The sequence below is a fragment of the Gymnogyps californianus genome, chromosome 5 (assembly GCF_018139145.2).
Source record: "Gymnogyps californianus isolate 813 chromosome 5, ASM1813914v2, whole genome shotgun sequence".
Classification (NCBI taxonomy): Eukaryota; Metazoa; Chordata; class Aves; order Accipitriformes; family Cathartidae; genus Gymnogyps; species Gymnogyps californianus.
In genome coordinates this window covers 65591784-65606197 of record NC_059475.1, presented here as the reverse complement: position 1 = coordinate 65606197, position 14414 = coordinate 65591784, and the positions used below count along the sequence as shown (strand labels likewise).

General features: G+C 51.6%; 1 protein-coding gene across 2 annotated transcripts in view; it reads left to right on the top strand.

Annotated features, from left to right (window-relative positions):
* The window catches only part of DAAM1 (dishevelled associated activator of morphogenesis 1), a 100012-nt gene that overhangs the window by 33041 nt on the left and 52557 nt on the right, over positions 1 to 14414 (top strand). For both annotated transcript variants that reach the window (XM_050897251.1, XM_050897252.1), the window contains exon 3: positions 6745 to 6968. In XM_050897251.1, the coding sequence (XP_050753208.1) occupies positions 6786 to 6968 (183 nt within the window). In that variant the 5' untranslated portion in view covers positions 6745 to 6785. The remainder of the gene's footprint in view (positions 1 to 6744; positions 6969 to 14414) is intronic.

Here is a 14414-nt window from a genome sequence, read left to right as displayed (position 1 = left end):
TCATCTGTGCACTGAGCGGTGCTGGTCTCTGCAACCACAGCGGGGTAAAGGGCTGTGTGGGGGTCCCCAGGGCAGCTCCTGCCACGGAGGATGGATGCTGCAAGCCCTCAGCATCATCTCCTTGGACCCAAGCTTATCTCCATGCCCTGGGACAGACGTAGTCCTGCAACACACTGGCAACCATCCCCTGCTCCGGACTTTTGCTGGCTTGCCAAACTGAGCAGTGCTGCTCCAAGGATTGATTTCAGTTGGAGAGTGTTAAGACAGATCTTGTCTCACCCTGCTGTGCACCACGCTCTTCCCCCTGAAAACTGGATTGCAGAGTCAACAGCACATGTGCTTCCCTTGGCGGGGAGCTCGCTTGTGCGCTGGAGAGGCAACTTGCAAGCTAGGCCGTGATATTCTTGCAGTGCAATGGAGGTGGTTGCTCTTTTCCCTGAGTAGCATCATCAACACCTCCAGATGGGAGCCCCATGCAGACACATATAAAAAGTCTCTCCCAGCACTTTTGCTGCTTGCAGTAGGTGTAAATTTTGTTTAGATGGAAAAAGGAGGACGACTTCTGGTGTGTTACAAATTTGTGAAACTATTTTTTTTCCTCACTGATGAACATATAAGTGTATGCTGGCTCTGTGAATAAACTGGTTTGATTTTTCTTGCTGCACCCTGAATTTTACCATCGAGCCCCTGAAGCTCATCTGCCCTTGAGCAGAGCAAAACATTTTCTTGCGAGACAGCAGGCCCAGATGTATGCTTCAGGTTGTGACGAATGCCACAATAAAAGGAAAGAATACAAAGAGGAGGCAACACATTTTAGGCGAGCATTGGGTTTTTGACGATGCTGGCAGATGGGGCTTTCCAGGAGCGAGCTGAGAGCCTGCGACTGCAGCCAGCTCCTGCCAGCATCCTTTGGGTACTGGGCAGCCCGAGCAAGATTTGGAGATGCAAAACCCTCTTCGTTGGGTTCATGGAATATAACAGGATTTCTGGGAAGGGGGAGGAGGATCTGGGGTAATTCAGGATTTGGCAGATGTATTTATAAATCCATGAAACCCAAGTCTTTGAGATTTGCTTACGCTGAGAATTACGGCTCTTGTGATTTAGCAATGAGTCAGGCTCCTCCCGGCAGCTGATTTTCCTGCGGCGGCGTGGGAAGGGTCCTGTCCCCATCCCCTTTCACGGCTGCTGTTTCACGGGTGGATGGAGGGGGAAAAGGCAATCGTCAAACAATTTAAAGCCTTTTAGCCGAGCATTTTGGGTTTTTTCTCCCTCCTGCCAATATGCACAGATTTCCACCAAACACAAAAATTCGCCTCCTGTGCAGCCTGTGCCTGAAAACAGCTTTATGCTGGAGAAAGGGGTTTTTGGAAATCAGCATGGGAGCTTGTGGCCAAAAAATCTTCCTGATTGCTTTAAACAGGAATGGCCATTCTGGGGATGTCAGCACCATGCTCAGCGCGGGGTCCATGCTGGAGGTGCTGGTGATGGGCTCAGGTCCTCCACGCTTCTCTGTTGGAGGGAAGGTGGCTCCTGCTTAGGGGAGGGCAATCCTGTTTCTGAGCTTTTCATCCACACAAGGGCTCAGTTTCAAAGGTTTTATTTTTAAAATTAAATAGTACTTGGATCCCCCTCATTAAAAAGAGTTTCTTTGCACCAGCTTTGGTGCAAACATGAAACAGAGCAGCACTTCTTGCTCTTGAGAGGGATCAGCCCAAACGCTGCTGCCTGATCGGTTGGGCAGAGCACCGCACACGCAGGAGGGCTCGCAGTCGGGACTGAACCTGAGAAGAGGTCGGGTTAGTGAGCGGAGCCAAGGAGGGTGCTGGCTGTCTTGGGTCTGTAAGGTGAAAAATCAAAACATGCCCGGGGAAGGCTTTGATGCTTCTCAGGGGATGCCTCAAACGTACAGCTGGTCTGAAAAATGCTGTGGAAGCATCCAGTTTTTATTGCTGTAGAGGTCTGGACGCGACTTACAGTGGGAGGAAAATAATCTAGATTTATTTGTTTAAAAAATGATGCAAGGTATTTAGCGGGTTTGACATGCACCCTGGCACTGCACCCTGCGCTGGGTGTTATGTGCATGGGGAGAAGCACCAAGGGAGGGTGCACCATTGCTCAGCAGTGGGATGGGACAAGCATAGGGCGCAATGTGTGGGACGCCAAATTTCTGCCTTCTACGTGCTGTAAAAAGTGGTCCAGGACACCCGGCTCTAGCACTTGGTGGGGGTGACAGTGTCTTCCAAAAATGCATGCCGAGGCCAAGTGCCTCCCAGCCACCGCCAGCCAAGGAGGTCACTTTGCAGCTATGGAAGAGAGTCAGAAAATTTCCATCAGTTGGGAGCATCCCAGGCTGCGCCGAAACTCCACAGGGTGGGGGGCAGCAAAGCTTGGCATGACCCAAGATGCTGAAATCGGTCAGGGATCGGCAGAGACAGTCAGTGAGCATTACTGCACTTGCACAAAAATACTCTCCCCTTGTGCAATGCACTGAAATAAAGCTCTTCGTTGAGAAAGAGCTTGCTCAGGATCTTTCATCCTTGTTTTGGGAGGGGATGGGAGAGGAGCCAGAAAAACAACATGCTAATATTCATATTTGAGGATTTAGCTCCTAGCTTCTGGGCGGGTTTGGAGGCGGGTGTGAAGGGGAGCATGCACACTCCTTTGCATGTGTTTGTACCCTTGCTGGGTATTTTTAGGCTGCAGACCACAATGCTGCAATACCAGTGCTGGCTTTAAACCAGCTTGTTGGGGCATCGGTCACAGACAGGCTTTGGCAGTATGTTACTCCACGCGGGCTAATTTAGCTTGCCGAGGAGGCTGTTGAATATGCAAGCAGTAATTGCTGCTCTCCGTTCCTTAAAGCAAAGGCGGAAGCGACACCGGGGTCCAATTTTCTCCTAATGACTGATTTCATTTAAGCACTGCTCAGGGCAATGTAGGCTTGATGCTTTTTTTCAGGGCTGGGGAAAACAACAAAACTCGTCTCTCCATGCATCCGCTGAGCTGCATCCCATGGCCTCTGTCCTGCATGGGGACCCCAATAAGTCCTGGTGGCACACGTGGGCTAAGCTCCTTTTCCTCCTCATCCTCTTCTCCCTGGGCTTCCAGGCTAGGCCCATCACACACACATTTCCACCCTTGTTTCTGTGAAAGCGAAGTTGTTTGGGAATGATTCAGCCCCATCAGTCCTGCCTTGGGATTTGGGGTTTGGCTAGAAGTTCCCTCAATGACCCTTCCCATCCTCTCTTCCGCAGCTCTGTACGTACAGAGGCAATTAAACTTAATTTATTCTGGCCCGCTCAATAGTAAAGGCCAGAAGGCACCATTAGATCACAATCTGACTTAAATTTATTGATCTAATTAACACTCAAAGGTATAAATGGGAGGTGGGAGCAGGACACTTAACATGTGATCCTGCGTGGAACTGGTCCCTTCTGCTCTCCTTAACGCAAGCCTCCAGGTTGCCAGGGGCTGTCAGTTTTCTCCATGAATAACCGATTTCTGTAGGATTTGCAGGGAAGGAGAAGGCTGCATAGCTGGACTTTGTTCTGACGGTGCAATCTGCGCTGTCTGCAGCTCCCGACAACCTGCCAGGGAGCCATGTTTTGATTTTGATCCATCACATCAATGAATATTCATCAGCCCTCTGAAGGTTTAATGCTATTTGCCTGGTAGCTAACATATTCTCTCTCAACCCTTTTTTAGCCTTGGTTGCTAATAACCTACAGCCCACTCAACCTACACTATAGGGTGGTTTGGTTTTTTTAATCGTTTATAGATGAAAATGAGGAACCTCAATAGCTCCAAAGCTGGAAGCAGCTCAAAAATACCTTGTCTTGGTTGCTACATGACTGTCTGCTCTGAAACCCAAAATAAAATGTTGCCTTTTGGTCTGTCATTCAAACTCCTCGTAAAACATCGTCAGGAGCATGTATCTCTGAAGAGCAGATGTTGTTCTGATAAAAGCTTTCCGTACATTTTTGCAAGCCCAAGTCAGAGCTTGTACATAGCTGTTGTGGTTTAGGCCTAGCCGGCAACAAAGCACCGTGCAGCCGCTCTCTCACTTCTCTCGGAGGGGAGGACTCCTCACACTCTTCCCCTGCTCCAGCATGGGGTCCCTCCCACGAGGGTCAGCCCTCCACGAGCTTCTCCAACACGAGTCCTTTCCACGGGCTGCAGTCCTCCACGAACTGCTCCAGCGTGGGCTTTCCCACGGAGTCACGGCCTTCTCTGGGCCCAGCCACCTGCTCCGGCGTGGGGTCCCCCACGGGCTGCAGGGCAATCTCTGCTCCACCGTTAACCTCCATGGGCTCAGGGGGACAGCCTGCTGCCTCACCACGGGCTGCAGGGGAGTCTCTGCTCCCCCGCAGCTCCTCCCTCTCCTTCTTCACTGACCTCGGTGTCTGCATGGCTGTTTCTCTCACATCCCACTCTGCTCTCTGCTGCAGGTTTTTCAGCAGTCTTTTCCCCCTTCTTAAATATGCTATCACAGAGGCACTACCACCATCGCTGATGGGCTCAGCTGTGGCCAGAGGCGGGTCCAACTTGGAGCCAGGGAAGCTTCTAGCAGCTTCTCACAGGAGCCACCCCTATAGCCCCTCCACCGCTACACAAACCCCCACCACACAAACCCAACACAATAGCAGCAGGTTTCAGAGACGGGGTTGACATGGTGTTGAAAAGGGGATGGAAAATGCCCAGTGGAAGAGGAGAACGAGTCCATTTGCTCCAGGCTGTGAAGCACCCCAGCTGCAGGAGCAGGATCAGGCCCTGCTCTGGGCACGGCGTGGCCGTACCCATGGATTGGGAATGACCAAGTGACCAAACTTTGCACAGCTGAGGACGTGTGGGTCGGGACCGAGGTCCCGCGGCAGGCACACAGCGCTGGGCAGCCACCAGCATCTCCCTCTGCGCCCTGCTCCTTGCGGCTCTTTAAAACCCAAACCTGCAACGTTTTCCTCCGCATTGGAGGGGACAGAGGTCTGTGTGCCTTTGTTTTTTTGTTTCCCTCCCTCTTGTAGGAAAGAAACTCTGCAGCAGGTCCCAAACCCCTTCTAACACCGAAGGGATGCCAGCAGGCTGCTAATGGATTTGCTGCGGTGCTGGCTGCCGGGGAGCCGCGATGAGAGAGCTTTCATGGCAGCTGAAATTCCTCCAGCAGCTGCATTTTTGTACATCCAAGATGCTAAACGTGAAATGAGATTTGGGGCTCTTTGGGAAGGGGGACCCTTCAGACTGGGCATAGAGCAGTTGCACAGCCTGGGATTATCCCATGTGAAGACCCAATAGCTGTTCCCCATCGTTCGTGGTTCAGCAGATGATTACACCAAGTGCTAAAAACATGTCATCAAAGATAATTTCAAGGGTCAGATTCTCCATTAAAGTAATGTGGGTAGAGCCTGAATTTTCTGCAAAGTCCCTATTTTGGGAGGGCAGCGTTTGCCATGCAAGCAGTGGTGCAGGGTCCGACCCCAGGTCTGCCCCCAACCTGCCTCCAGTGCTGGCTCTCCGTGGGGCATGGCAGCTGTTTATTTGAGCGTATAAATCCATAGTCGGAGGGGAATGGGTGGCCCCAGGGAGATCAGACACTCCTCTCCAAATGCTGACCTTTTTTCCCAAGTCTTTTCATAGCTTTGTTAATGAATCTGAGTCATCCATATTTCAACCTTCTGCATTAACCTTGGCTGTTTGTCGTGTCTCTTAACATCTCAGCATCTTGTTTTGCAGAGATAAAATGTGTGGGTGTGTGGCTTTATAAGACAAATGTTTAGGCTTTTTAAAAATTCTCTACTTTGCTGGTTGATTTTTCTCATTAGGGTGTTTCTCTGCCGTCCTCATTCCTCATCAGTGGCCCTTCTTTTGTAGCGTTGACTTGACAGTCACAATTTTGGGGCAGTATTTGCCTGGTCCTTGCCGTTACTGGTCAGGCAAGACACATGTCTCCTGCCCTGAGCTTTGCTCCCAACCTGAGTTTCAGAAATCAGCAAAACCCAAGCGACCGCCGGCGTGAGCGATGCCCAACATAAGCACTGCATAGGAAAGTCTGAGCTACCAGCACCGTGTGATTTTTATCAGCTGAAATCGCGTCTTGTAAATATTTACTGGAATTTCAAGTAGGGTTTATCTAATTAAAGCCAAGTAAAACTCCATGAAAAAGAGCTGCCCAACCGGTGGTTGCTGGTGGATGTTTAGGGACATGTTTAAGAGCTGGGGGGAGAATATGGGATATTTTCTCAGCTCTGCTGCCGTCTGTGGCTCGGGACATCCTGAGCCATATGAGATCTTCAAGCACTGAGTCACCCATGCTGGGGACCACGTACCTGGTGGCCCCGAGCACATCCAGCTGTTCCTGGCAGCAGCCTCCCAAATTTGCCATATCCCTGGCCAGACTGAGATGGGGGCTGGCCTGGCCACGGCATGGGGAGACCCGTGGGGATTTGCTGGGATTTGCAGCAGTGATGGGGTCCAGGACCCCTCTACCCACGGGGATGGCAGCACGTCCTCCTGCTGCTGCCGGCTTCGGCACAAGGCAAAGCAAATGCATCTTTTTAATTCGCGTGGTCGTCAAGGTTGCCAGGACCGTAAACGTCAAATCTGAGCAGAAATATTTGGCATGTAAACCGTCTCCGCTCTTCCCCTCCACGCCGAGCGCGTGGGTGGCTTTGCTTCCTCCTCCCCTCGGTGGGACGGGAGCGCAGCACTGCAGGGCGGCTGCTCAAGCCTCGTCTCTTCTCTTCCCCTCAGGATTTAGCGCCCAGGAGGGAGGGACACAGAGGATTTTGGCCATGGCCCCAAGGAAGAGAAGCGGTCGGGGGATCTCCTTCATCTTCTGCTGCTTTCGCAGCAGTGACCACCCCGAGATCACGTACCGGCTGCGCAATGACAGCAGCTTCGCCCTGCAGACCATGGAGCCCGCACTGCCCATGCCGCCGGTGGAGGAGCTGGATGTCATGTTCACTGAGCTGGTGGTAAGTAGGATGCTTTTTATTTTTATTTTTTTTCCCTCTTGGTTTTTTTTTTCCCCTCTTTCTAGTCTCCCCAGGCTTGGTTTTGAGTTTTCAGGCAAGCTTTGGTGTGAAGGGAGCATCAGGGGCTGCTGTTGGGAGTTGTGCTGCATTGAACCTTGAGCTGTGCTCCTCCCTGAAATCCTGCCAGTTTAGGGTGGTTTCTCTTTCTCGTTAGAAAGCCTTGATTTCTTAGAGCAGGAGTCAGGGGCTGGTCTGGCTTTGTGCACCTCCGGGGTGATGCAGGGGTGTCCAAGCCGGTAAAGCAGGTTGTCCCCTGTAGGTGCAAAGTGACTTTACTTGCTGGGCACTCTGCTTTGCAGAAATCCTTGGGCGTGGGCTAAATTGAGATTTGGAGAGTCAGGATATTGTTTCCTTGTCCCTCGGTACCAAAACTCTGAAAAACATGGATCAAAAAATAAATGGATAGCCAAAAAAAGCTTTATTTTCCTCTAAGCGAAAACATTTTGGTGTGGTTTGTTGGATGGACCCAGAGTGCTCCACTTGGAGTTGACTCAACAGTGAAATGGGGTTTCTCTACAGTGCTTTGACGTGTAGAGGGAGCTGGGAGTCATGACGCTGGTCAGTCACACCTCATGGTATAGCACATCCCGTTAGATGCCAGGCAGCATGGGTTTTGTGAACCAGGCCACTTGGTAGAGGAGAGCTCCAGGTTATATTACGAGAGCCAGTTTTGCCCAGACGTCCTTCTCCATGCGCGGGATGAGACGTCTGGCAGACTGGGACACCCGACGCAGCAGTGGGGATGAGACATCCCTGCAGCAGGACTCGTCTTGCAGCAGTCCTGCAAAATGCTGCCAGTCGGGTTTGGTTTGTTCAGGTGGAATGACTGCCTCTGTTCCATGTTTTTGTCCACTGATAACTTGGCCAAATCAGATTTTCGTGGGGAAATTCTTTCCCATGGAAAACTCTCCCTGTGCCCCAGCCAAAGGCAGCGTAAGGGTTTGTTGCACTGTGGCTTGGCATCGCCAGCCAGGCTGAAGGAGGCATCTATGGAGGCTCATGCTGGAGCCCCACCAAGCCTGCGGCACCTCGTCTCAGCCCAGGATTTTCAAAGCATCTCCCCCAAATTCAGCCAGATGCTTTGTGCAGAGGCTGTGCCACAAGGAAGCGCTGTGTATGCAGTGAGGCAGGAGCCCAGTGGCGCTCACAGGGACCAGTCGGGCCCGGGGCATGCCCTGGTGTGGCCCTTCTGCTCTCCATCCCTTGCTCTGTGCTGCCAAGATTTTGGGTTATTTCCCCCAGCCAAGGGTGAGAATAAGGCTCGGAGGCAGCTGCTGCTCCAGGGCATGCCAGCAGCAGGAGCCGTGCTGGCTTCCCAAGGACTGAAGTCATATAGGGAGGGTGGACAAGCGGGTGCCCACTGTGCTCCTGTGCAAGCAGCTGCAACCCCCTGGCTCCCCAAAAAACCTATCAGCCAGATCTCGACCCGAGCCAGCACCAGGTGGGAGGGAGGGGGAAGACAAGCTCTGCCCTACAGGCACAAGAGTGCAGATTCCCATTCAGGGCAGTGAAGTTGCAAATCCTCCCCCCCTCCATTACAACAGCTCCTTCTTGCTCTCAGTAACCTGTTGGTGTCGGGTATTAAATTTCAGCATTAGTTAAATGGTTTGGAAAGTGTCCCACTGTTTCTGTATAAACCCACTGTGTAACATTTGGAAGAGAGACAGAGAAAGCACTCAGAGGCACTGGGCTGATTTTTACGCCTGTGGGAGCCCTATGCCACCCGGCCTGTCACGCTTGGCTGTCCAGGGTGGGATGGCTTGTGCCCGCTCTGTGGGACCAAGGCTTCCTCCAAAGTCCTCAGTTGTCTCGGTCGGTTGGGTTGAGGGAAGTCAAAGGGGCTGGAGGGGATCTGGAGGCTTTGCCAGCTTGGGCTGGTCCTTGGCCAACTCTTCTCTTGCAGCTTAATAGTGACTTTTCTGCCCCATTTGTTCCCATTAGGGACTCGGAGTCGCAGGGGTGGAAGATTTCAGGCCTGGGACAGGCAGTATCTTTGGGGACATTGCAGCAGTGGGTTTGGTCACCAGGGTGGACAATCCTCCCACAGAGACCAACAATCCAGCAGGGTCCCTGCTCCACAGATCCCAGCCTGCTGCATACATCAAAGGGCAAAAACTCTTTCTTTTTGGAGCCATCCCACAAAATATTATCTGGGCTTCAGGTGTTTTTAAGTGTGCCTGTTCGTCTGAGTCAGGAAACATCCGTACCGTGAGAAATTGGTGATTGTCCTGTGCCAGCAGCAGAGGATGAGGGCCTGAGCTGCAGAGGGACATGGAGCAGCTGTGACTCCAAGGTCAGCTAAAGGCTCGATCTGCTCTCCCAGTGTCTGTTTTGTACAGGCCTGCTTTATGTTAGATGGACACATGGGATTTTAACTAGAATAGTTAAATAGAATAGTTAAATAGTTAGGGTTTTATTCTGTGGCTGTGCAAGTGTTTCTCAGGAGGAACAACAGGGAGAACAGGGGATGGGGTTTTTTCGCCTGGGCACAAACATGAGCAATTAGCCTGTAAGAAATGCCCGATTTCCATCCCGGGCTGCAGGGACGATGTGCCCTGTCCCAGCCAGCGGTATGCAGCAGGCAGGGGCTTTTCCCTGGCTCAGGACAGATGCAGATGTTGTTGCTGTGGTCAATGACTGATCACTGCTTCCTCCCAGAGCAACCTTTTCCCTTTCCCTTCCTTTCCCTCAGCCTGGGCTGAATGGGTTTTCGTCAGGGTATTGTTGGGATGTCGCTCAAGCGGGCACCGGCCCCGTCTGAAAGGCTTTTCTTTGTTTGCTGTCCTGCTGGGGCTCCAGCCAGGCTCAGCCACCCAGGGAGGAGCAGGTGCTGGCAGGGAGGCACAGACAAAAGCAGGGTTTTTCAGGAAGATATACTAATTTGCAGCTCCCTTGGCTGGGACAAGGCTTTGCAATTTTGTGCACCTCTCCTTGCATCAACACCGGTGCATCCCGCTGGCTCGGGTCAGCGGGGTTTGCTTCCTGGGGCTTGTGCGGTGGTGTGGTACCCACCAGGCAACATCCGTTGGATTTAAGGAGTTTCAGGAGCTGTTGGTCCTCCTGTAGGACACATCAGGAGGATCTCTGTGCCGTGGGGCTGCTCAGCCCCGGCAAGGGGGAATATCTGGGGCTGCACGAGCTGCCGGCGAACCAAGAGAACAAAGCTGTGCCATCTGCCACGGCTCCTTTCAAGAGGCTCCTGCGTATCCAGGCTAACAATACAGCATTTCTTCAAAGGCTGAAATCTTGCTTGCACACTCAGAGAAAGCACTTGCAAAGCTCCACATAATGGTGCCATATGGTAGATCTTGCTGTAACAATCCTCTCTATTTTCTGCCAGCAACTAGACTTTCCACCAGATGGGTAAATGACTGATGTCCTTTATATCTGCTTAACACTCCTTGTCACTCTGAGGTTTGTAATGAAACGCTCTGTGTGTGGTGGTGTGCATTGGCCCCGCGGGATGTGCGCCAGGCAGGGGGGTGGAGGCACGGGGGGATTGAATGGCTTGGTCTGGAGAGGGCAATGGGAGCCCCGGTAGGACCCAGGACCCCTCACTGGCTCTCTTCCCAGTGGGGCAGGTCGCAGTGGCATCTCCGTCCCAGCAGTACGAGTGCGATGCTCCAGCAACTCCTCAGACTGCCTGGATGCTCAGAGGAGCTGCCGGGTCCAGCGTGGCTTTGCTTGCCCCTGGAGCACGAGGTGCTGCCTCTCCCCGGTCCCACACCTTGCCCCCAGCCTGCCTCCCTGCCAGCAGAGGGAAGGGCTCAGAGGAGGTGCTGCCCCAGTCACCCCTCGAGGCTTGTCCTCCTAAATACCTGGGCTTTGAGGAAATGCCAGTTACTGGTACCGATGGGGCTTCTCAGACTTTTCACCTCCAACTTGTTGTTAGTGATGTGGAAGAAATTAGAGCAGCAACCGTCTAGCCCTGCATCCCGCCTGTGACGTGCAGCAGCCCATTTTTAGCCTATGAAACCAAAGCAGGTAACCTTCCCCGGTTCCCTCCCCCCAGACTCCATCAGCCAGCAGGTCTTAGAGACCCGGGGAGGTGATGCCAGGAGGCGGGTGGCTGGTGGCTCTGCAGTGTCCCCAGCTCCCCAGGCTCAGGACGGGTGCAGACCCTTGCCCGCTGATGTTGCATGGTGTTAGTGACTGCCTTCACTGGGATCTGCTGGAGGGGAGATATTCACACATGGTCTCTGAAGTGCTGGGCTTTATGCCTTCCCCTCCCGCGATGTGGAAGGCTGCTCCATCCCTCCCTGCTGCTTTATGAAGTAGTGGAAACTCGGGAGCCTGGGGAACAAAAAAAAGGCCCCTGGCAGCTTACAGGATTTATCACAGCATTTGTTTTTGCTGTACTTGGGGCAACTAATGCATTTCATCAGAGCCGCTCTTTGGATGCTATCTGTTAGGAGATAGCATCCCCCGTCAGAGATTAATTCTGTGTCGCCTTTGAAATACTTCATGGTGGGCGATCAGTCTGTGGCTCATGATGTGGGGTGCTTGGGTAAGATGCTCTATGCGTAACTGTCTCGCAAAGCCGTGCCTTCCCTCCCTCTTGGCGTGCCGGGATGATTGCTATTTTGTACGCCGCTCTAACGGGGAGCAGAGGACAACCCCAATGCGAGGAGAAGGCGGTGGTGCAGTCAGTGTGAGCGCTGTTACGTGTTAAGAGCAGCGCCAGGTTGGGAACTCATTGCTAGCGATATCCAGTTTTACTTAGGAACTTAAATAATGTGCTTTTCCTCCGGTTTCTAATCCAATAAGGAGAAAGTGTGAGGTTTTGGGCCTTGCAAAACAACACGGCTTTTAAGTAACAGCTGAGGGATCAGCTGCAAAGCCAAGCTTTGCATTTCATGCTTGCAGGTCAGCTGTCGTTTTTTGTTGCCTGGTCTTTGCAGCATTAAGGACTTCAGGATTTTGGGAACCACTGAACAGTGGCTGAAGCCATTTTCCCCTATATCTGCAAAGAAAAGCATGCGGTTGGTACCCCAGAAAGAGTACGATTGCAATAGCCCTTGTGTCCTGGGCAAAACACCCCTTTCTGCAGAGTCTATCCAGGGCCAGACACGCAGCACAGGGCTCCTGACCCCGTCCCGCCACCATCTCCCAAGACCAAGCTCCCTTGAACTTATGAATTGCTTTTAAGGAAGAAAACCAAGTGATTCAGTAACATCTGCTTTTAAATTCACTCTGCAGGGAACTGTGTGGACACTTTTACCGGGCTGCCCAGGTTCTGCTCGTTAGATGCGAACAGCCTGGACCTGCCACGCTCTCATCCCAGCCCGCCGCTCACAGCGCTTGTTTTCGTCACTTCATGGCGTTACACCCTCACAAATAATCTCTTAAACGTATGTTTTGATAAGTAAGCATCTGATGTAGAAGTCGCACACCTGCTGGGCGAGACAATAAAGATTTTCTGCCTACACACATTCCACGGACCTGAATGAAGTAATCCACTGAGGAACACTATATTTCAGCTGAAGCATTTGTGTAATTGCAATATGTGTTACAGCTACAAACTAGCGTGGGGGCTTGCCCAAAAACCATGCTGTTCCTGACCTGTAATTTTACAGAGGAGCCATGTTATAGAACAATGTGAACCCCAGCTGAAGGCAGAGAGCACATAAGAAACCCTTGTTTCCAGGAGAAGTACAGCTGAAGTGGAAAAATTATATGCTCTACCTGCTAAATGCTTTCCACTTTGCACTTCGTAAAAGAGGCGGCCACATCCCTGGGAGATGCCTGGGCAGCTCATTTGGTAACGCGTCGGTGACCTTAAATTGGGGCATTTGGCTTGCACCGGCTCCAGGTGTTTCTGGCACAGGTCACCACGGAGGGTACCAGCCTCACTGGATGGGGCATCTGCTCCAGCAGTAGTCTTCTCCTTCCTAGTTGCTTGGTGATTGGGTGGTGTTGCTGGAGTTATGGGCAGGATTGAGCAGCACGTGGGTTGTGCTTCATCACCAACCTCAGCAGGAAGCATTCCTGCTGGGAATAGCCCGTGCCTGCCTCGTATCCGTTGGCAGATGCAAATGAAAGCTGTTTGTACCGCTGTATTACCTGTCGCCAGCAGAGTCTGGGCATTCCTTGGCGTGCAAGCATCACCGAGGTCAGCTTTTGGCAGCCGAGACTTTCTGCAGCCCCACAGGCAGGATCCTGCCTGAGCACCCGGTGGTCCTAATTCCCATCAACTCCAGTGTTCAAATCAATACTGTTATTTATGAAGATCAGCTTCACTTCCCCAACGACACCTAACATCTATAAGCCCATCTGATGCCTGCTTGCACTAGGCATCTTGCTGGATGTCAAACCTCGATCAGAAATTGACTCCTTGCAGGGTGACTCTCTGCTTTGCACCGGATTAAGTTCTTTAAAATGACTTTAGGATGCCAGGTGTGACTAAAGCCAGGGTTGTGGGGAAATGAGGGCCACTTGTCCCGCCCAAGCCATGGGTATACAAGGAGTCCATTTCCATCTTACGTTGCCCATCAGCATCAGGCTGTAGCTGGCTCGTACTTCCCTCGGCTGCATCCTTTGGGTCCTGCCTGCAGGGTGGTAAATCTTGGGAAGCTTTCAGGATTGAGTTGGCATGGGGCTTTGCAGCCACTAATTCCCATCCAGCCCCTTTTTGAAGCCCTTCCCAGGGCGTTATCTGGGGAAACCTTGGAGCAGCTTAGCCCCAGACCAACCATGCACAGCTTTCCTATGTGAGCATCCCTGTTAGGCAGGGGACATCTGAAGCCACACTTCACCTGTTGGTTTTACTTCCAACTTCAGTAGCTCTCAGGGATGCCAGCAGCGGAGGCGGTATCTAAAAACTGGTTGAAAAGGGAGCTGCTTCCTTGGGTCCACAAATAGGTGGGAAATCCACATCTGAAACCTTCTTCTTATTTTGCCAGCTCTCTGCTTTATTATGGTAGGAGGTGCACCCACCAAAGGACAGTCATGCCCTGCTGTGGTTGATTGGATTTAATCCATTTTAGTTATCACAGTAGTAAATAATGGGCCAATACATCTTAATTTTTTTGTTTTCAGGGTTTATGTACAATTGGAAAAAGTGCGCTGGTGATCCACCTGCAGGGCTTCTAGATCTGAGAGTGCTCTACGGGATAAAATTGCGTAGATCAATAACTCAGGCTGGAAAAGTACCCTGTGTTAATTAAAATGGGAGAAAGGTTTTCCAGATGATGTCGGTGAAAAGGTCACAGAAGGCTGAGCTCAATAAATAAACAAAAAAATGTATATATGTGGTTACAGATATATATTACAGCAGAAAAGATTGAGAAACCTAAGTGGATATTTCTTTTTTAAAATGCACTAGTACTGGAATATGAACACTTTTAAAACCCTTAGCCTATTAAAATAATGAATTAAATTAAATAA